At 44.2% G+C, this 23610-nt stretch overlaps 1 protein-coding gene across 2 annotated transcripts in view; it reads right to left on the reverse strand.

The window, feature by feature from the left end:
- Window positions 1-23610, reverse strand: part of LOC138296807 (exportin-5-like) — a 1394731-nt gene that overhangs the window by 224164 nt on the left and 1146957 nt on the right. For both annotated transcript variants that reach the window (XM_069236253.1, XM_069236252.1), the window contains 2 exons: window positions 21303-21365; window positions 4156-4380 (listed from right to left, as the gene is read on the reverse strand). In XM_069236253.1, the coding sequence (XP_069092354.1) occupies window positions 4156-4380; window positions 21303-21365 (288 nt within the window). The remainder of the gene's footprint in view (window positions 1-4155; window positions 4381-21302; window positions 21366-23610) is intronic.

Consider the following 23610-nt stretch of genomic DNA (forward strand, 5'->3'; position numbering starts at 1 on the left):
TTTCCGGTAGGGATTCCAGTACTGACCCTCCTGTTTGTCCAGCCACTTTTGGAGTTAGCAAAGGTCACCATTTGTACGTAGATAATTTCTAAACTGGAGTGCAGTTGTTCAAGGAGTTGTTTAGAGTGGACACTGTTGCTTGTGGCATAATCTGTTCTAACCGGAAAGGCTATCCAAGGGAGTTTTGTCCGTAAAAAAAGGGGACAGTGCAGTGCCTTGCGGAATAATGAGCTGCTAGCTCTGAAATTTTCAGGCAGGAGGGATGTGTACATGCTATCTACAAATCCATGATGAGAGTACTTCCCCTGTGACTGTTTGGGGTCAGGTTGCCGAAGTGCGCAAACCTACGCGCATTGTGGACTACAATAGGTACATGGGTGGTGTTGATAGAGTAGATCAGAGGTTGGAACCTTACACTGCTCTTTGTAAGTCTTACGTGTGGTTTAAAAAGTTGGCCCTACATTTATTTCATTTGGCAACTTTTAATGCTTTTATTGTGTTCAAGGATTGTTAACCTGAGTCAAAGATGAAATTTGTTAAATTTCAGAAGTCAGTGATAGAGAGCCTTATTGTGGTGGAACAGGCAAGCGTTCCTAGAGTAGCAGTTGTGGAGGATGTGGCTAGATTGAAAGATCGCTACTTTCCAGATCACATTCCTCCCACTCCCAAGAAAGACTTGTCCATTAAGAAAGAGTATGTGCCCGAAGAGGTACCCAGAGGGAGGGCCGGATGTACTGCCCCGATTGCCCTTCAAAGCCGGGGCTGTGTGTGGCCAGCTGTTTAAGGCATGTGGGTGTATGTAAATGATGGGCCCTTGAGTGGCGCTGTCTGCCAATGCGAGTGTTGTAATGTGCTGGGCCCGTGGCTGGCGGCGTGAATGGTCTTGTGGATGTCATGTATGAAAGGTATGTGAATGGACTGTAAAATGGTTGGTACCTTGACGCAGCTATACAGCTCACGAACTGTGAGTCATTGGTTCAGTTTTTTGGCCTTTCAGTTATTAACAGTGCATTTCACTTTTGTGAAATCTCTTGTTATTAAAATTTGATCTACTGAACCATCACTCACCCTTGTGCCAAATCCAACCAGTATGTGTGATACAAATGACAAAACCTGCTCCGCTGTAATCAGGCGTCGCAGCACAATTGTGACACGCTAGGTGTCTCAGGTGGGACCCTGATGATGAAGCTTGCCAACAACTTGGTTGGTGGGTGAGGGGTCTTTTTCACATAACCTAAGTGTGTTTCTTTTCACAATTTTAGTGTTTGGCACATCACGGAGGTACGTGGACACATGAAAATGATTTATTGCAAAACTACCTGTGTTTGGGGGAGAGGGGGCACCTATGTTTTTGGTCCTGGGAGTAGCCTCCATCTAGGGAAACCTACCAAACCCAGACACTTTTTAAAACTAGACACCCCAAGGAGTCCAGGGAGGTGTGGCTTGCGTGGATCCCCCAACATTTTCTTACCCAGACTCCTCTGCAATCCTCAAAATGTGCTTAAAAAGCATATTTTCCTGACTTTTCTTACTAGGATCACCGCTCCAGCACAAAATTCCTACTCCCCAGTGTTCCCCTCAGTCTCCCAAGTAAAATGACACCTCACTTGTGTGGGTCCCCAAAGCAGAGTCAGCCTAAAGATTTATAAAAGAAGAATATGTGCTTATCAACTTGCTGTGCTATCCCCTCAATCTCTACACATTTTTGGCCTTTTTCTGTTGCAGGCACCTGGCCCACCCACACAACTGAGGTATCATTTGTATCAGGAGACTTGGGGCGGGGAGCGCTGGGTGGAAGGAAATTTGTGGCTCCTCTCAGATTCCAGAACACTCTGTCACCGAAATGTGAGGAAAAAGTGTTTTTTTGGCCAAATTTTGAGGTTTGCAAAGGATTCTGGGTAACAGAAGCTGGTGAGACCCCCACAAGTCACCCCATCTTGGATTCCCCTAGGCCTCTAGTTTTCAAAAATGCACAGGTTTGGTAGCTTTCCCTAGGTGCCGGCTGAGCGAGAGGCCAAAATCCACAGGTAGGCACTTTGCGAAAAACACCTCTGTTTTCTGTGGAAAAATGTCATGTGTCAATGTTGTGTTTTGGGGCATTTCCTGTAGCAGGCACTAGGCCTACCCACACAAGTGAGGTACCATTTTTATCGGGAGACTTGGGGGAACGCTGGATGGAAGGAAATTTGTGGCTCCTCTCAGATTCCAGAACTTTCTGCCACAGAAATGCAAGGAAAAGGTGTTTTTTAGCCAAATTTAGAGGTTTGCAAAGGATTCTGGGTAACAGAACCTGGTGAGAGCACCACAGGTCACCCAATCTTGGATCCCCCTAGGTCTCTAGTTTTAAAAAATGCACAGGTTTCCCTATGTGCCGGCTGAGCTAGAGGCCACAATCCACAGGTAGGCACTTTGCAAAAAACACCTCTGTTTTCTTATGGAAAATGTGATGTGTCCACGTTGTGTTTTGGGGCATTTCCTGTTGCAGGCGCTAGGCCTACCCACCCAGTGAGGTATCATTTTTATCGGGAGATTTGGGGGAACATAGAATAGCAAAACAAGTGTTATTGCCCCTTGTCTTTCTCTACATTTTCTCCTTCCAAATATAAGAGAGTGTGTAAAAAAGACGTCTATTTGAGAAATGCCCTGTAATTCACATGCTAGTATGGGCACCCCGGAATTCAGAGATGTGCAAATAACCACTGCTCCTCAACACCTTATCTTGTGCCCATTTTAGAAATACAAAGTTTTCTTGATACCTATTTTTCACTCTTTACATTTCAGCAAATGAACTGCTGTATACCCGGTATAGAATGAAAACCCACTGCTAGGTGCAGCTCATTTATTGGCTCTGGGTACTTAGAGTTCTTGATGAATCTACAAGCCCTATATATCACTGCAACCAGAAGAGTCCAGCAGACGTAACGGTATATTGCTTTCAAACATCTGACATCACAGTAAAAGGTTACAGAGTAAAACAGAGAAAAATTGCAGTTTTTTTCACCTCAATTTCAATATTTTTTTATTTCAGTTGTTATTTTCTGTAGGAAACCCTTGTAGGATCTACACAAATTACCCATTGCTGGATTCAGAATTTTGTCTACTTTTCAGAATTGTTTGGGTTTCTGGGATCCAGCATTGGTTTCACACCCATTTCTGTCACTGACTGGAAGGAGGCTGAAAGCACACAAAAAATCGTAAAAATGGGTATGTCCCAGTAAAATGCCCAAATTATGTTGAACAATGTGTTTTTCTGATTCGAGTCTGCCTGTTCCTGAAAGCTGGGAAGCTGGTGATTTTAGCACCGCAAACCCTTTGAGAATGCCATTTTCGGGGGAAAAACACAAGCCTTTATCTGCAGCCCTTTTTTCCCATTTGTTTAAAAAAAAAAAAAAAATCACTGTATTTTGGCTATTTTATGGGCCTCCTTCAGGGGAACACACAAAGTCTGGGTACCTCTAAATGTTGGAAAAAAAGGACGCAAATTTGGCATGGGTAGCTTATGTGGACAAAATGTTATGAGGACCTAAGCACGCCCTGCCCCAAATAGCCAAAAAAAAGTCCTGGCACCTGAGGGGGAAAAGTCCTGGCAGCTAAGGGGTTAATCTCCACTATGCTTCATAAAGAAGGCTTTTTTAGACCCAGTAGGTTGCAATGATCTCTGTAATGGTATGAAAGGTCGGTACAACTCACAAAAGTTCATGGCCCTTCACAGATAGAATTTAAGACATCTTTTATTATCTGGAGAATGAAGTGCCCTCTCTCAGCACTGGCAGAGTTTGGAAAGTCTTAGTCACTGATGACATATACCAAGGCATTTGGGTTGTACTGTCTTGTGTTTCTGGTGAGAGTCTAATGAAACACACTAATCTTAAAAAGTAAATATGACTTTTGCCCATTTCATCAGTTAAACCTTTATGCGTATTATGAGTAAGTTGTCTTTTTATTCACCATACACATAATATAAGCATTAACCAATTTCCAAAGCCCTCTTGGCCAGGTAATGGTGAAGTCATGTAACACCAATTTCTGTGATGTCACTTCCTAGAATGACACCACAGGAGAGAGGAACAAAAATACATTCAATGTTTATAATTTTGGTAAAATAATTCCACTGTCTTCACCTGCTCTTCCTCAACGTATAACAAATGTGCTTACCATCAAATTCAGTAGGCTCACTGCCTTCTGCATCCTCTCCACCTTCTGCATCCATACCACTTGGATCTTCACTGGCTCCTGGATCCTTACCGCCTTCTGGATCCTTACCGCCTTCGGGATCCTTACCGCCTTCTGGATCCTTACCGCCTTCTTCTGCATTCTCACCCCCTTTTGTATCCTCATTGCTTTCAGAATCCTCTGCATCCTCATTGCCTCCTGCATCCTCTGATCATACCGCAAGAATAAAAAAACACACTTACTGAACATACAAGGGTAAGGCTGAATTATCAATGAACAATTACAATTTCTAAAACAGATGAACTAATTAAACAGCTAACGTTAAATAATTACAAAAAATGTCTTAGTTACTTTCAACCACTATCTGAATCGCCTATTTCCAATCATATTCTCCCAGTAATTGAGTTTTTACCCATTAGACTTCCAGGTGAGGACATCACACTTCAGAATCACTGCATTTATTAATCAATGTGACCTTCCCACATCTAGGAAGAAAAAAATAAAATGGGCTACTTACCAGTAATGTGGCATCTGAAGCACTGGTATCTTTTGCAGATTCACAAGCTACAATTATTCCCAATCATTCAATGCTAACACAGGATTCTATCTTTACACTCAATATATTTGAAACAGCCATAGACTACATACAATCAATCCACCTAATTTTGAGACCCGAACATCGGCCATTTCAGTCACCAGGACCCACAGCTCTTTCCCTAATAGAGGCTTCCAATTGATAGATATTCTAGATTTTAAAACTATACATGAAACTATGCTAAAGCCTCATGAAAGGAAAGGAGGGTTGCATGTGAATCTATGAAATATACAAATGCTGAAGACCCAAAGTTACAGTAACTCATTTTCTTTTCCACCATTGAATTTTTCATAGATTCACAAGCTTTAACCAAGGGTAGCAAAAGAGCAACAAACAGAGTGGAAGGTGGGATATTAGGCTTACCTTATGAAAAGAGGTTCCACAGCAATGCTGCTTCCTTTCTGGTATGAATGTCAATACAGTTATGCTTCGATAAAGTATGAGCATTATTCTTCATGTCACTGTCACAGATTTCTTTACACAAGATTCCAGCAAACATAGCCACTGTGACTACTATACTTCTCGCTGAGTGAGCACTGGCAGTGGTCTATTTATTGAGGTATGGCCAGAGTTATATATGGGAGAATCCATCTGGACAGTTTCTGCTTTGTTATTTAGTTATGTCTTTTTTGAATGGCCATATGCTATGAAAGGTTGGTAGAACCAATGAAAGTCCTTGATCCTTCCAGATAAAATGTAAAATGTCTAGAGAACCAAGGGCCATTTGTACGAACACATTTTCCCATATACAAAGTATAGGAAAAACTCTTTGATACATCTCGCCCCAAGTGCCCTCTCAGCTGCAGTGACAGGATGTAGGGAAATATGTTGGTAAATATATGTGATTTAACTGAAGTATCATCAGAACGTCAGATAGAAACCTAGAATTTGCAGCTAGGGATACGTCCTCTTAGAATATAAGTAAGGTAGCACACTTACTTCTCTAGTTGATGTTATTGCTAACAAGAGAGCTGTTTTTCTTGAAATATGCTGTATCAAAGTCTTTTGCACGGATTTTAAGGGTGATCTCATATATACTGTCAAAATAGTGTTGAGCTCCCAGGGTGGTGCCAGTCTGGTCTTTGGAGGGAAATTATATAGTGTCTTTTTTATCCAGGGCATACTCCTAATAGAGCTACATGTGTTAAGGAATTAAGCAAGATGCTGACATGCATGAGTCATATGATGCACTTTGAGCTTATATAAATATGGTCTGCAGGACGATGATTTCGCTTATATGAATATATTTGCAATATTTTATATAAAATGCTGGTGCTCCATTTTTAGTTTGCTAGTTTTTTTTAAATTTCTGTGGGTTTCTGAGGTTCAATTGTTTGTCCTTGTAACTTCTTATGTGCTTGTTCATTACTTAAAACTCGTCTAGCTCAGATATTGCTCAGTGAGTTGTGTAATGCTTACAGCACAACAGATTTTCTGGTGCAAGTTGACACATAGACTAAGGGCCAGATGTACGCATCTTTAAGTTAGCGATTTCCAAATAGTGTTTTTATGCATTTTGCTATTAGGAAATTGCAAACAACTATGTACAACAGTGTGTTTTACACTGTTTGCAATTCCCAGTGGGTCGCAATTGACCTACCTCATTAATATTCATGAGGTAGATCACAATTTGTGATCCACTGGGAATCGCTTAAAACACAGGGATGGTGGCCTGCTGGGGACAGCAGGCCACCACGTCTTTGTCTGCTTTTAAATAAAGCAACTATTTTTTTTTAATAGAGTCTGTTTTCCTCAGAAGAAATCCAGGATGCGTTTCAAAAACAAAAATGAAAGGTTTTCTTTTCATTTGTTAAGAGTAGGCAGTGGTCCGTGGGAACACTGTCTACTCCTAAAAAAATATTTGCATCCGCATTCAATGGGACCCCTTCCCATTTGTGAATGTGTTAACACCAATTCCAAGTTGGTGGTACACTGCAAATGTTTTGCAACCTCATTTCACTCGCAAAACATTCTTTCATCCCCTTGCGAGTCGCCCTTAACACACCCCTTCCTAATACCAAATTGCAAACCCATTGTGCAATTCGGTAATAGGTTACCAAATTGCAAAATGGGGTTAGGACATACAGTAAGGTTTTTTTGCAGGCGCAAATGTTTGAGAGCACAAAAAAGCTACTTACATCTGGCCCAATGTCCTCACTGTCAGAGGGTCTAGAAAACGGACCACTGTGTCTCTAGGAAATCTAGAGAATGTGTCATCACGAACTCTTCAATAAGTCTAAATGAAAATAAGGAAGTCTTCAGAAAAAATGTTAAAAATTGTCGAGGTGATTTCCAGTGGGTTTAATTTTAACATTTATTCTCACAGCACAAACAGATTCAATTTTAGAGCGTAGATATTAACTACTGATGGCACTCTTGCTGTTGCAAGTATTTGCTTGCATATTTAGATGACTAAATTCTACATATTTATGATCCAGAGTGTCACCCTGAAGGGATTGTGAATTGAGGTGAAGTATCTGTTCCAGGAAAATAGTTGGACATCAAATCTGAATTTTACTGGAATTTGGATTGACGTTTTCCACAATTCCAATATACCGATGTTGTCATGGCCAAGTGGGAGACAGCAGAATTACTTTGCAGAGCTCTTTTCTGGCCCCACAGCACCTTGGGAACCAGAGGACTGGGAGGAAGTGTGTCAAGAATCTTTCCCACCCAGATCACTCCAAACGCCTCCCTGTGCGACCCCAGGCACCACCACCAGCTTACGAACAGGGAACCTATCGAGTGGAGAGTCTCTCACCTCTGAAATGCTCCTACTCCAAGTGTCTGCTGTCTAACTTCACTCATGGTTTTTTTTAGTTCTTCCTGCTTAAGCAATCTGCAAAGTACGTTCTGTATACCTGGCACATGTTGTGCTGAGCAATCCACATTTTGCTTAAGAGACAACAGACAAAACATTTGAGCTTCCGAACAGAACAGAAACGAACGTGTTACTCCCCCTTTGTGAATATAATACGTGGTTGTACTGTCCATTCATATTGTGCCTTGCACATCTCTCACTGTTGGAGGTAAAGCCTTCAACTACACCGAAACCTGTCTGAGCTGGAGCACATTTCTATTAAGTGATGATTCTTCTTTTATCCACAGACCACTGACATGGAGGCGGTGTGCACGACCACTTCTTCCGAATGGTAGTAAGAATAACGGCCATGTTACAGGGTCTGACCGCTGAAACACTGTCCTTCTACCAACAGTGTAAAGCCTCTTTCATTTAGGAGGTAATCCCAACTTTGCCTTCCCAATCTCCACTCACTTGCTCCCACTGCACATTTAGTTGTTCCTGGAATGTCCTCACATGGGACAGCAACAATATACATGTCAACATGCTTCTAAACAGTGCTCTGACAGCCCCACTGCTGTTCTTTGCTTTAACAGTGTCAAGACTACCAAGATAATGTGATGCTGTAAATTTATTTAATCCGCTTCACTGGACTCCCATAGATGTGTATTATTGTATATATTTTTTTAAAAGAGCTTCTGCATGCCTGGACTATGTATGAGACCCAGGATCCCCAGTCAGTGCCTCTCTTGGGTGCAGCCCTCGCTGTTAAAGGGCCATGCCCACTACCGCACACTCAGCGAGTAGAATGCAGGCAGTGACCGTGGAACCTCTACAGCACGCCACGGGAGAAAAACTCTGCGGCGAATCTTTAAATAGTGAGTCAGAGTTCCAACAAGAGAGGTCCCTTCAAGATTATGGCAGAAGTATCGAAGTGCTGCAATGAATAATTTGATTTCAACGATTCATGCGGATTGCTGGTAAGCACGCTGAAACAGTGGTGTATGGTTTATTGCAAATAATTTCGAAGAAGTTATTTGCCAGTGACATGCCTCATGACTGTGTTTTGTTTATCTATAAAACAAGCTGTAGGAAGTTGGCTCTGTATATACTATTTCAAAGTAAGAAATAGTGTGCACAGTCTCCAAAGGTTCCCCTTAGAGGTAAGACAGTGGCAAAATTAGATAATACTAATGCTCTATTTTGTGGTAGTGTGGTCGAGCAGTAGGCTTATCAGAGGGTAGTGTTAAGCATTTGTTGTACACACAGGCAATAAATGAGGACCACACTCCAGGCAAATGGGTTTTTATATAGAAAAATATATGTTCTTAATTTTATTTTTAGAGCCACAAGATTCAAATTTTAGGTAGGTACATAAATTGTAATGTACTTCACAAAGGTAAGTTTAAAACAGTAGTACACACAGTTTTGGTTAAAATGGCAATAAGCTATTTTAAAAGTGGACACTGCAAAAATCAACAGTTCCTGGGGGAGGTAAGTATTGGTTAGTTTCTTCAGGTAAGTAAAGCACTTACAAGTTCAGTCTCCTGGGCATAGGCAGCTCACTGTTGGGGGTTCAAGGCAACCCCAAAGCCACCGCACCAGCAACACAGGGCCGGTCAGGTGCAGCTGTCAAAGGGGGGCCGAAAACACATAGGCATCCATGGAGAACAGGGGTGCTCCGGTTCCAGTCTGCTAGCAGGTAAGTACCTGCGTCCTTGGGGAGCAGACCAGGCAGGTTTTGTAGAGCACTGATTATGAAATTTGTATGTTTGTATTTATTGGATGTCTTTTATGGTCTATTTTGTACCAAATAAAGCAAATTGATGATGATGATGACTTGAGGGACGGCAAAGTGAGGCATAAGGGTAAAAGAGCAAATTGAAAATGCCCTTACCCCACCACGGGCCAAAGGTAGTACCTATGGGAATGCAGGACAGTCATATGAAAGCATGTGTCCTGTAGATTCCAAGGAAACTATTGAGAGAAAACAGTGGTTACATTATCCACGAGAAAGAGCACTACCAATTGTGAGTCAATTGTTCTTTTGATAGATACTTCAAATGACATATTCCCCACCTTTAGAACAGATACCATAACAGTATCTCCCAAAGAATAGGGGGCTGAGGCGTGGACTCAGACCAGGACGAGTTACAGGACAGGGCAGGCAAAATTTCCCTCCCACTGCAGTAGTGTTTTGTGAACATGTACACCAACACAAACATCGCTGTCACACAGATGTCTAGAACAGGTACCTACCCTGCCAATTCTGTTAGAGAGGTATTAACTCTTCTAGAATGAGTCTGCAGTTCTTCTAGGGGTACCCGATAAGCCACAGCATGGTAGATTTTAATGCCCAGGGCAATCCACCTAAAGAGAGTCCTCTTTAGCAGAGCTTTCCCTTTTTAGGTACCAGCAAAACCCATAAAGAGACGACTATCCACATGATGGCCTCCCAAACTGTCAATGTAGAAACTCAAAGATCTTTTAGTGTTACGTTGACAGAGCTTCTTCTCTGCCTTCAAGGTATGTGGAGGATCAAAAATACATTTTGGCTGGAGAATTGACTGACTGACATGAGAAAGCAATAGTGCCTTTGACGAGAAGGCAGCCCAAGCCATCAACACCAGTTTGTCCAGGAAGAAAGTGGCGCAGAGATGTTGCACTGAGAATGCCTGTAGTTCACTTCCACAACATGCAGAAGTGATGGAGAAAAGAAAGACTGTCTTGCTCGTTATCTGCATAGGTTCAAATGGTGTGCACATAAGGAACATCGGGACTAAATGTAAGTCCCACTGAGGCATGATGAATTATTTAGAAGGTAAAATGAGTCACACCCTTCAAAAAATGTACGACAACATGCATTTTAAAGAGAAAGGGTTGATCAAGCAAACATAAAAATGACAAAAGGGTTGAAAAGTAACCCTCAAGTGTGCCCACTACAAAGTTTTGCTGGGCCAATGACATCAATATATCAGAAAATGTGACTTATAGGGGGAATAGAGGACAGACCACCACAACTCTTCCTACGAACCAGCGTGGATGGATTTCAGTGATGAGTGTTTGGCTGCACTAATGACATCTACCACTTCAGATGGCAAGTTAAAAGAATTCAACTGCAGCCATTCAATCGCCACACGTGGAAGTGTAGATTGTTGATATTTGGGTGCTGACTCTTGACTGCTGTTGAGACAGAAGGTTCCCCCAAAGGAGTCGCCAGATCAGGTTCAGATTCTCTGGTTACCATATTTTCCAGGCTAAGTCAGAGATTAGCAATATGACATGGGCCTGATCAGTCCTGACTGACCGAGAGGGTAGCAGCAGGAATATGTACAGGAGACCTGTGTCCCATCACAGAAGGAGCACGTCCCCTAATTAATTTCTAGGTGGAAACTCCAAGGAAGCTCTAGTTTGCAGAAGCTTTGACAATGCACATTCTCAACTGTGGCGAACAAATCTAGCAATGAAATGCCACACTTATCGAAGATGTCTTCTGCCACCTCATGAGGGAGATGCCACTCATGGCCCACCAGCTGACATCACCTCAGTTTGAATGCTCTGGCATTCAGGGATCACAATAGCTGGCTGGCTACCAGAAAGATATTTTGCTAGTCTTATGATCCTCAGAGGCATAAAACACAAACAAGATCCAGGACCACACACTGCCTTTGTTGCTCCAGCAGCACATGGCAATCATGTTGTCCATGATGACCAGCCTTCCCTTGATGTTCAGTAGGAAAGCTTCCTGGCCAAGGTGGATCATCCAAAGCTACAAGAGCCTGATTGGTGCTGGCTCTCTGCTTAAGACAAAGGGCCTCTGATCTTCTCCTCCTCCATATAGCCTTCCCTCCTCAGTATCAATGCATATGTTACAAAAGTGACAATTGTGTGGGGTAAGGAGAGTTCAGGTTGGCAATCATCTGCCCCCACATGAGGTCCTTAACTGTGTCCTGTGAGATGTAGGCACAGTCTGAGAGACAATCCAGTGCTGAATACACTGAAACAGAGTCCACAGCAGGGTCAGTATGCGCCATCTGGCATTTTGGACAATGAGGATGCATGAGACCAGGAGACTGAGAAGCCTCAGAACCATCCTCATATCAAGACACTGCATTGAGTCCAACACATTAAGTTCATATCCTGAAATACCCGAAGTCGCTGCAGCAGTGAAAGGCCTTGAACACTACAGTGTCCAGGGAAATCTATAAAGATAATCCTCTGTATAAGAATCAGCTAAAACTTCAGCTTATTGATGGAGAACCCAAGTAGATCAAGAGCTCAGCCATTGTCTGGAGGTGATCTGCAATGGATTACACTGAGCCCTCCCTTGAGCTGCCAGTCGTCCAGATAAGGGAATATATGTGTGTCCCCAACTCTGAAGATAAGCTGTTATGACCTCCATCACTTTTGTGAACACTCATGGAGCTGAGATGAGGCCGAAAGGCACCACTGCAAATTGAAAGTGCTCCGACCTCACATCTGTGGGACTACAAGACGGCTATATGAAAATGTGTCCCGCAATTAAAGGGACACAATCCAGTCTTCTGCATAGAGAGCAGAGAGGATCGGAGCCAGTTTAAGCAATTTTAATTTTTCCTTCTTCAGAAAAGCAATCAATAGCCATAGGTCCAAAATAGGCTTTAGTCCTCTCTTCTACTTGGGCACGAGGAGGTAGTGCAAGTAATACCCCCCATTGAGCCCAGCACTTCCATGATGGCACCTTTGGCCAGCAGGAGATTGACTTTCTGCATCAAGACAGAGGCAGAGCCACCAACAACTGGTCTGCTGTGTGGGGATAAAGAGCAAGGAACACAATGCAAGAAAAGGCATGGCCCCTTTGAACATTCCTTTGCCAGAGGCTATACATTAAGACTTACTATTCAAGGGGATATGAAGAAAAATGGTTTGGACTGGCTTTACTTGTGGATGACTCTACCAGAAGTCTTTTAGGAGTTGGGTGTTACATCAAAGGGCAGGTTGCGAAGAGATGGTCTGGCCACCAGCCCACAGATCATCTGACCAGAAAGCGCTTATCATGGCTTAGACTAAGAGGCCACAAGAAAGTCAGTGACAGCCTAATAAAATGTTAACAGTGACTAAGAAGAAGTTGGACCTGCTCAAGGAATCAGTTAAATTGGTTTTGGTTTCTTGGGTAATCAATTGCAAATCTATCACTTCTACTGGTCTTCACATTACTACAACGAAAGACACTTTCTTCTGCTGGTGGACCAGGGGGTAAGTCCAGTTCTGGGGAGGGAAAGAACAGATTTTCCACCTCCTCATTATTATCAACGTCATGAGAGACATTAGGTATATTGTGGACTACATCGGAGTCACAGTCGAATAGGGCTTCTGGCCTCCAACAGTACTGGCATTTAGGGAAAGGTTGAGGGACTGGTTGTGCCTTGGTTATTTATATACTGCAACATGGGTCAGGTGCGGACTGGCGTCAGAACTGTATCAGGTACTGTCACTAGTATTTACAGAATAGTGTAGACCCTGGGGCCAGGGTGACAGTCTGGACCAGTTTCAGTCTGGGCCCAGGAACTGGACCGAGGGGACAGCCACCATCAGGAGAGGAAACGCTGGTGTAAGTCCAACTGGTGGTTCCCAAAGGTGCACCAGAGGGAGCTGGTAGCATCCAGTATATTTGAAGCATAGCCTCCTTGAGGCTGCTTCTTGCTGTGAGGTCAATTATGACCTAGAAAACTTGGTGCATGATGGGACAAACTGCAGGACTGATTCAGAACTGGATCACTCTGGGCCCTTCAAATGTCACAGTTGCAACTTCTCACCAAACTTTGAGTGAAGGAAAGTGGTCAGGTTCCACTTGACTTTACTGCATTTGTTGAACATTTTCAGCATCAATATTCAGGAAGATTTTGAACAGGAAAGGGACTTTGCGTTGGACCAGCCTTGCAACCATGGGCAATGACAGCCCCATGAATTGGAGAGGGAACAAGACCTATGGTTCAAATGTGACTCCTCCTATGCTTGGCACTGTAGTGTTCTGCATCCTGCTCCCTGATGCCTTTGTGTACATTAGGGCACTTAGGGTACACCTTCGAGTTGTAACTGGAGCTCAAGCACACTGGCACATGTTGTGTGGGTCTGTAACGGTCATCTACTTTCTGGATATAATTTGGAACAGTCAGAAAAACAACAAGGTTAGGAGCAGAGCTCCAAATTTGTGTCAAAGGGTGCAGAAAGAAAGGAGCTGGTGTCTGCGCACATAGATGGTGCATTTTTAAGGATTCGCTCCATCACTATGTTTAGAAGGAGGGATCAATAGTGATGGATTTCCAAACAAATACACAGATACAAAAAAATTAATCTTGCCCATACTAGCCGCACATGGTCTTCAAAGGGGAAATGAAAGAGGTTTGGAAGCTATTGTGGATGTTGAGGTGACGGATTGCTGTCCTTGGTCATGCCGCAATCTTGGCCAATTCCACGTCTCAAGGAGCTGCAAAAAGTCATGGTCCACTGCCGAACTGGTTGTGAGGGCTGCCACTGTCGATAAGTTAGACCAGTGGTTCCCAACCTGTGGCCCGAGGACCCCTGGGGGTCTGCGAATGCTTAGAAATTAAATAATATTAACAGATTAGGTCCCTATCTTTCAGTAATGACTCAGTGGGGGGTCCCCGGATTCCAGTAATATTCAGTGGGGGTCCCCAGGTTCCAGTAGTTCTAAAGAGGGGGTCCACAGAAGTCCAAAGGTTGGGAACAACTGGGTTAGACCTCACCAGTAGCCTGAAAGTCAACACAAAATTCTGTAGCACACATCCAGGCATGATGCCTGATCACAATGTTTATGCCCATGGTAAAAACAACAAGTGATGGACAGAATGCTGAACATTGTCAAACACTCACCCCCAGTCATAGATCTGGGTTTAATCCATCGTTCTTTTGCTCACCATGCCACCCCAGTTTGGACCCAGCCTTATGCAAATCAGTCTTGACCCTGTTCCTCATGGGAACAGTCCAGACCGAACTGCCAAGCCAGGTCCTCACTGGACCGGAAACAAGCATCCTGGGACCGGTTTCGGGGTTTCACCCCTCATCAGCCAGGCTAGCTTGAATCCAGTGGCATGGGAAGCACGGGACCCTCGTCTGGGCATACCCTTCCCACTTAGGGCGACAAAGCAAAAACAACAAGTGATGGACAGAATGCTTAACATTGTCAAACACTCACCCCCAGTCATAGATCTGGGTTTAATCCATCGTTCTTTTGCTCACCATGCCACCCCAGTTTGGACCCAGCCTTATGCAAATCAGTCTTGACCCTGTTCCTCATGGGAACAGTCCAGACCGAACTGCCAAGCCAGGTCCTCACTGGACCGGAAACAAGCATCCTGGGACCGGTTTCGGGGTTTCACCCCTCATCAGCCAGGCTAGCTTGAATCCAGTGGCATGGGAAGCACGGGACCCACGTCTGGGCATACCCTTCCCACTTAGGGCGACAAAGCAAAAACAACAAGTGATGGACAGAATGCTGAACATTGTCAAACACTCACCCCCAGTCATAGATCTGGGTTTAATCCATCGTTCTTTTGCTCACCATGCCACCCCAGTTTGGACCCAGCCTTATGCAAATCAGTCTTGACCCTGTTCCTCATGGGAACAGTCCAGACCGAACTGCCAAGCCAGGTCCTCACTGGACCGGAAACAAGCATCCTGGGACCGGTTTCGGGGTTTCACCCCTCATCAGCCAGGCTAGCTTGAATCCAGTGGCATGGGAAGCACGGGACCCACGTCTGGGCATACCCTTCCCACTTAGGGCGACAAAGCAAAAACAACAAGTGATGGACAGAATGCTGAACATTGTCAAACACTCACCCCCAGTCATAGATCTGGGTTTAATCCATCGTTCTTTTGCTCACCATGCCACCCCAGTTTGGACCCAGCCTTATGCAAATCAGTCTTGACCCTGTTCCTCATGGGAACAGTCCAGACCGAACTGCCAAGCCAGGTCCTCACTGGACCGGAAACAAGCATCCTGGGACCGGTTTCGGGGTTTCACCCCTCATCAGCCAGGCTAGCTTGAATCCAGTGGCATGGGAAGCACGGGACCCACGTCTGGGCATACCCTTCCCACTTAGGGCGACAAAGCAAAAACAACAAGTGATGGACATGCCCATGGTACAGCCAACACAGTCTGTCCCAAGTAGCCAACCCAACCTAGAGATGAAGTATCTATCACTGTGAGACTTCTGGGTGGGATGACAAGAGGTCCCACTCTGCCTCAGCTGAGATATGGATGGTGATGGACAGATTGCCCTGGCACTGAAGCCATTTAAACCACCACCACCGAATGTTCCACTGTAGGGTCTGTATGTGATCTTGGCACAAGTGACAAGAAGGATACACGAGGCTAGCAGCCCAAGAAGCTTCAGAAGCAGCCTCACTGAGTCCCAGAACTGAGCCCAAAATACAGGGATCATATCCTGAACGTTCCAGACTTGGTGCGGAGGTGGACAGGCCTCTGCCGCCACCATGTCCAGGATAGCCCCTACAAATAGAATTCTCTGAGTCAGCATTAGGTGGGACTTAGGCCCTCTGATGGAGAATCCCAGGGAAGTCAAGAGACCAACCATTATCCAGCGGACGTCTGGAACGGACTGCTATAAGCCCGCCTTCAGCAGCCAGTAGTTGAGGTATGCAAAACACATGCATCCCCAACCTCCGAAGATGTGATGCAGCAATTCCCATCACTTTCGTGAACATCTTAGAGGACAAGGTGAGGCCAACAAGAAAAGTTTTGACTTCACCGTGAACCACAAGTAACGTCTGAGGTATGATAATATGAAAATACGTATCCAGCAACTTGAAAGACATCATCCTACATCCTGTGTCTAGATCAGAAAGGACCTGAACCAGAGGAAGCATCTTGAGTTTGTCCTCTCGCAATAAGGATTTCAGTGGTGGGAGGTCTGGAATGGGTTTCAGACCTCCTTCATTCTTGGATACAAGGAATTAGAAAGAATAACACCAATTGCCTAGCTCTTACACCAACAGTCTCTCAAGTACACCCTTGGTCGGAAGAAGACCAACTTCCTGCTGCAAACCTAGGGCAAGGTCCGGAGAGACTTGACCTTATTTAAGAGCATAATAGAGGGAGAAAAATTAACAGTAGTGCATAACCTCTCTGAAAGATCTGCAATACTCATTGATATTAACTGATAGATTACCAGCTAGGTAGAAAAATCAGACCCTGCCCCCTACATGGGGCTGTAGCTACAGAAAGGCTTATCAGAGCGGCTTGGGAGCCCCTGCAGCAGGGTAGGCGTAAGTAGAGGATTGCTGCCCCCATGTTCATCAGTGATGCTTGACAGCCCCTGAAAATCCAGTTAGATACATCATGCATGTCACTTAAGGCTATGCTGGTGCTCATGGAGCAATCCACACAGTGTCATACTTTGGGCATAATTCTCAGAGGTGCTCTGGAATGGGCAGTAAGAGTTCACTAGTTATGTCCCACAAAGCATAGGCCTATCTCCCCAGCAAGAAGACCACATGTAGCAAACATAGGGCCAGGTTGGCTGAAGAGAATATCTTTTTCCTGAAGGGGTCAATGTGCTTAGATTCTCTGTCTGGTGTGGTGGTAGGAAAGGCATTAAGATTCACCTTAATAGTCAACACCTGCATCATTGGGTGCTAAGTGAAAAAGGAGGAGTCACCTGGGACAAGTCTATGTTACCAGGATATAGGTCCAGGGACTTGGGGTGCTGAACTTGGTTTAGTCCAAGTGCTCATAAGGGTGTCTGAAAATGCCTCATTCTCCACCAGAAAAAAATGTCTGTCTGAAGGAAACAGAAAAACAAAGTTAAGGTGCTTATGCACATAACAAAAATTACTATTTTGCAGGAATAAGTTGAGGAGGGGAACACACATAAATCTTGTTAGAGTCACATGACAAGTCCTGGGAAGTAAGAAATATACTGAAATTATAATAGCAACCAGCATGTGAACAATCCTCGGCAAAATAAGAAGGCATGGTTTTGGCAAGTTGATGTTTTTTTTTTAATTGTAAGCAATGCATTGGGTCCTACCTGGTGATCATGGCAGAGAGCCAGGTCCAGATCACCCTGGGCGCTACCGAGCCATGCTGAGGCCTAACTCTCTGGACCTTGCTACAGGCCGAACACTCAGCACCCTAGACGGGGTCACCTGCCCAATGATGCTAACTGCCAGATACCAAAGTGCTTACCGGACTGGTGAGGTCCGTGACTTCAAGGGCAAAGGATGTGGAGGTCCGGACTGACGAGGCTGCACATTTTAGTAGTGACCATGCAAAACAGAGTCATTTCATCTTAAGCTTCCCCATCATGTCTCCTAATTTTTAATGCTATCCCCTCTGCCTCCAACTCGGACTCAAGGCCACTTATCTTTGAGAGGTGGCTGAATCTGGGGTGAGATGTCGAAGAGGGTCAGAGAAGGCTGAGGAACGACACACGATTCGGCAGCGCACAGTAGTGTCACCATAAATGCCCCAAAAAACGCAGTATATCAGCCAAATACAGTCTGTTTTTTTCCCCCTAGGACTAATAAGTGACTGGATCACAACTGTGACTATTGCTCATCTAGTTACTACGTCCTCCGGAACTGAGATGGACAGTGTCTGTCATAGTTCCAAACTGCTCATGCTGTGATCGCTGACCACAGCCTCTTCTGGTGCAGTCAGTGGTGGCAAGAGGGTTTGGTGCCGGCCCTTTGCGGCTTGCCACACTATTCACAAGCTTATCTACCGGTATGGCACCCTTACTGTTGTCAAGTGGATTTGATTGTCAAGGGCGTGAGGCTATAAATTCTCGCAAAAGGCCTAGGAGATTGGACTGAGGTGAGGTCCACACAATCTTCACAGCCTCATACTGACTGAACTCCCTGAGAGACTAGCATCATTCTCCTGCTCAACTTAGAGTCATTGCTGCACTCATCTTCTAGCCCCATCAATAAGTTCTTTTGCTGAGAGGGGTGCCTCCTAGACAAGTTAGTTTCTCTTCATCAATACATGCTTCCGACTACCCGTCAAGCTGTGTGATCTAGGCTATATATGAAGTTGGGCTACTTGTGCTGTGGCCACTAGTCACTCTCATCTTGAGGTGAGCTAGTGGCAGCAAGTGGGCCTTGTGGGTGGCCGCTGTAAATAATTTTTGCGCTGTGCAGCACCTCTCTCCACAGGCTGATCTCCTGTTTATCGCCTTTGCACCTGGCCACGCAAGCTGCAGCTTGGCTAGAGCACTGGGTGGGCTCAAGAGTCACAGGCAGACTGAAGCCAGCCAGGTACGATGTTCACCCACAGATGAAGTGTCAGGATCTTTCAGAAAAAGGACCCCTGCTGTTGGACCAGACAATTCTGGGGGCCACAGGGATAATCAGGGCTTCACTTGAGGCAAAGATTGATACTATCGTCATTGATTTTGGCCTGTTGATAGAATAAGAGGCGTTTGGTCAAAACAATCATGTTAGCGGAGAAGGCAGTGCAGCTTCAGAAATCAGATCTGCAATAGCAGATACAGGCTTTCAACTGTAGTAGTCTAGGCCTAATATCTTTAAAAGGTGCTCAGCTTGCTGACATTAGCACAAAATTATAGACCCTCGTCCTTAGTAAAGGCTTATAGTGGTATTAATGTACCTGATTTACTGTAATTTGTGCCAGCCCTACACTGTACCATTGTTGCTTGATGTTCATATGTAAACTGTAGGGTTATTAAAAATGCCAATGAAGAGGATTTTAACAAACATGAGAGCTGATCCGAAGCCCTCTGAATAGATTTGTTTCAGTCTTTTTTTAAAAACTTTTATTACAGGAGACTGGCGAGATTAAAACTGTCTCCAGGCCAGACCTAGAAATAACTTTGTGAGTTAGGAGAAATTAGGCTTTTGCCTTTTTGCTAAACAGAATACACAGAGGTGATATGAACACCTTCCATCATTAGATGCTCCACAAAATTGATTTAGCAGTGTCCTAGATATGCCTTGCCGCTTCACATTACAGTATTTAACTTTATCAAGCTGGGTGAGATGAGCTGGCTTTCAAAAGCTGCCAGATGCCCAAGAACGCACTAACCTGCACTGCATTCAGGAATTTAATCATATCCAATCAAGCAGTATATTCTCATACTGGAGGTTTACGTAAGCAGATGAAACAGTGATTTCATGGATTCAGCATTTTTGATTCATTGCAAAATATATGATTCAGGAGTGTTGCGATCTGCAAAGACACAATTATTTTATACCAACACCTCTAAGCGCAATTAATTGCATGAAAGATACCTCAATGTGCATTCAGTCCTTGAAAAGTCTTTATGCTTGGGTCAAAGCCAAAACTGAAGAAATTATTGTGATCCTGAATCACTGCAGATAGGATTAGATTAGATGTGTTTAGCCTAATGTTCTTCTTATTAAACATGGGAGGAAGCTTCAAGTTTGAGCAGAGGTTGTGAATACTATGTGACTGCACAAAATGCAATATGGATTTTGAGGTACTGAAGGACTAACCACTTCAATAAATTACTGCTGAAGAGATTACTGACCAAGGTAAAACATTCACTTTTGATAGTTTCATGGACAAAAGAATATGGACCATTTTCCGGTCTGACTTAAAGGGGGCTGGTAGTGGAGGTTAGCAGTATTTGTCCAGTATCTGTTCGAATTTCGCCAACTGCACTTTTGATGGAACTTGAGTCACCATCTCACTTGAATTAGGTCACTCAGAAGGGACCACAGACAATGCCTTTCAGTGGCCAAAGGTGAGCTATTACAAGCACAAAAAATCTGATGGTTCATTAAAACATCTGGCAATCAGTAGAGTGATGCAGGCAATCCTATTCACAACAACTACAGTGCTTAGAAGAGACCATACTTACTACATTAAAATTTACAACAGATAACTAACCCCTCACCCATTGCTTGTCAGGGATTTTGCTGCCAGCAGCAAGTGTGCCACTCATAACCATCATCCAGATTCGCGTGTAGCGGGCAGCCCTGGGCACAACTCTCCTGGGGGCTGTACAGGCCTCAGTCCTTCATGGCCTGCACTGGATATGCTCAGCCGTTCGGAGCAATGAGCCTTCACTGGACAGAGTGCGGCTTGCACTGGAATGCTGCTGGCCTCCATTTTGGCCCCAATAATTATAGACAAGTAAGGAGTTCCCTAAATTCCTATATCTTCTGAGACTATTCTCGTGTTTCCTAGAACTTTCTTTCCATAATCACAGATGGCACCTTTGGAGCATCAACATATTTCATCCTACTCCAATATAGCCGACATAGATGACATCAATTCCTGTCCCCAAACTATTTATTCTAAGACCAGATCAGGAAAGAATGCTCCCAGGAAGTCTGAGTTGGGTTCATTGCTCTGTAATTCTGTGTTCCAGTCCTCCAGATCTTCATCCTTCCGTTGGTGCTTCTAATCCACTGGTATTCAGTATTCCTGATTTCCAGTCCGAAACCTTGGCTTTTGTTACCAAGCTATAGGCACTTCATCACTATGGTTATTTCATCAAGACTCAGGAGGACTTTTGCTGCTGTTTCCTCCTGTTTGATGGCTCCTTCTGGGGACCACCTGTCCTCTTCACCTATACACTGGTAGAGGGGCACTGTGGCTGCAGTGGAAGCTCGTCCCTTCCTCAGACAATCAAGAAAGGATGAAATCAGGCACCCAGCTCTTGACACTGTTCATTCTCAAGCAATCCTATCTACAGATTGGATATATATTTTTTTACTTACCATCAGATTCAACAGCAACCATGACACAGTCATCCGTATCGTCCGTGGACATAATGCAAGCATCTGCAAACAGAAACACAGGTCACACAAAGGCATTACATTAAGCACAAAGCAGCTCAACACTTAGTCAATGTGCTCAATCTGCTACTTGACCAAACAGAGAAGAATCATAATGTGAGACACTGGGACTAAAAAACAAACAAGACTGTAATGTTTTATTTGATAAATATCATAAAGTTGCAGAGGCAGAGCGGAGAATTGTGGTTCAACAGCGAACACACGAGGATGCAGTGGAAGCCCTAGGAGGCAGATGTAGCAATGTCTCGAAATTCAACTTCCTTGATTGACGGGCAATTTCCTAGCGTCATCCTAGACCTGCCTTTAGCAAAATACTTAATCATAGTACTCAAATACGGCTATAACCCTAGCATTCAAACCCTAAGAATAATTCTTAGTTAACAGGCGGAGTAACTTTGTTACTACCTCTAGCTTTTTAAAATGAGATAAAACATACAAAACTGCAGCACCCAGCAAATAGGTGGCTCTCTCTTTCAGGTGTATCTTTTATAGTGAGTGAAGTCATTCAAGAGTGTGGACTCAGTACAGCACTAATATAAGACCCCCCACAAATCCCCCTGCAGATACCTTGCTTTCATAATTTTTTTTTTTTTATACTCAATCAGCTGAGCATCGAAAGGTAAAATGAAAGGAAGAAGAGCAAGTGGGTACACCCCCGGAGATGACACTGGCTTCAGAACTGTTGTTACATGGAAGTAAATCCAAGATCCTCCCCAGACTTATAATCCCAGAACAGCTCTACCACCAGGTCCCACCTCGGGGAGGGCGGTACTGGGTGGTTTAAGCAATCACAGCCCAGGAGTTGCCTGGGCACAAGGAGAGAGCGCTGAGCTCCAAGTAACATCTTTTCAAACACAACAAGTAAGCTACTTGCGAGAAAACATGGTTCACCAGCATTTTCTATTTTATGTACCACCTCCCATCTACCTGGGAATCCTTTGGTTAAACAAGCATAATATGTTACGTATTTAAAGAAAAGTGCCACGGATGGTTCCTTTCTTTCATTACTTGAACTCACTTTTACCCATATAATCCTGAACTGCAGTGAAGCTTCCTTTTAGCGTCTTTATTCAGATGCTGACCAATTCTTATTGAAGCGTTTAGCTTCAAAATGTGAACCAATGGAACTCCCCAGGAAGGCTGGGAGAGACCTGTGTGAATCTATAAAAAGGACGGTGCTGGAGAATGATCTTTACAAGTAAGTGATCTGTTTTTAGCCATCACTGGATCTTTTATGATTCACAGGATATCAGAAAAAACACCAAGCTATGCGTACTTGGAAGGCGGGCAAAAGGCTGCGTCATTATAAATAGTGTGAGCATTAAGCAGTAATGGTCGTAGGTCTGTAACTATCTGCTGGTGGCCCGCTTGCAAATGTCCACCAGCAGTGCACTAGTCAGGAACGACACTATATTGGCACACCCTGCTTCAAGTGGGCATTCACTTTTCCAGAAAGTTATTAGTGTGATTTCTGGTAAGCAAACTTGACAGTCTACTAGCCATCTGGATGTAAGTGTTAACGCCACTTTCCAAGCCCATCCTGCTGGAAAGCCACAAACATCTAAGAGGAAGTCTTGAGTGCCTTAGTCCCACCAGTGTAACAGTTACACTTTCCAGACGTCAAGCACATGCTGTGCTCTGTCTGCCACAGATTTAGGTAGTGTGAAAAAAAAAAAAAAACCACCTAACTGCTCCATTTTGATGAGATGAAACCTGGACAGAATCTTTGGTGTGAACCTCAAGAGTGCTGACAAAGCAAATCCTTTTGTTGTAGAGGAACAAACTACTGACCTCTGGTAATAATTTATCTAGTAGAAGACATTCCGGCTGCAGATTACTTAGCTTAGAATTTCCCCCAGGAGTAAGTCTGGATCTGGAGATTTTTCATTGAGCACTACACCGCTGCGAGCAGTCAGGCGGCATCGGTCAACTCCACGTTCATCATTGGCATCTTAGTCGCAGGATACGAGGTCGCAGGTACTATTTAGGCACCACCCCGGCATGCTGGCGTCAGTTCTTTTCACAACTTGCCACACTAGAAGGGTGCAGCCCAAAGGACATTGACTCTGGTGTGATAGAACTAGGGCCCTAAAAGGGAAGACCCTGTACCTAGAAATGAGTTCGCAGAGCAGGGAGGTTGGGTGGGTCGGTAAGGAATCTGCAACTAGTATATGTCTCTACAAGATTATTCGTTACCAAAGGTAAGTAACTTGTTCATCTGATAAAGACT

This window comes from Pleurodeles waltl, chromosome 5, assembly GCF_031143425.1.
Source record: "Pleurodeles waltl isolate 20211129_DDA chromosome 5, aPleWal1.hap1.20221129, whole genome shotgun sequence".
Lineage (NCBI taxonomy): Eukaryota > Metazoa > Chordata > Amphibia > Caudata > Salamandridae > Pleurodeles > Pleurodeles waltl.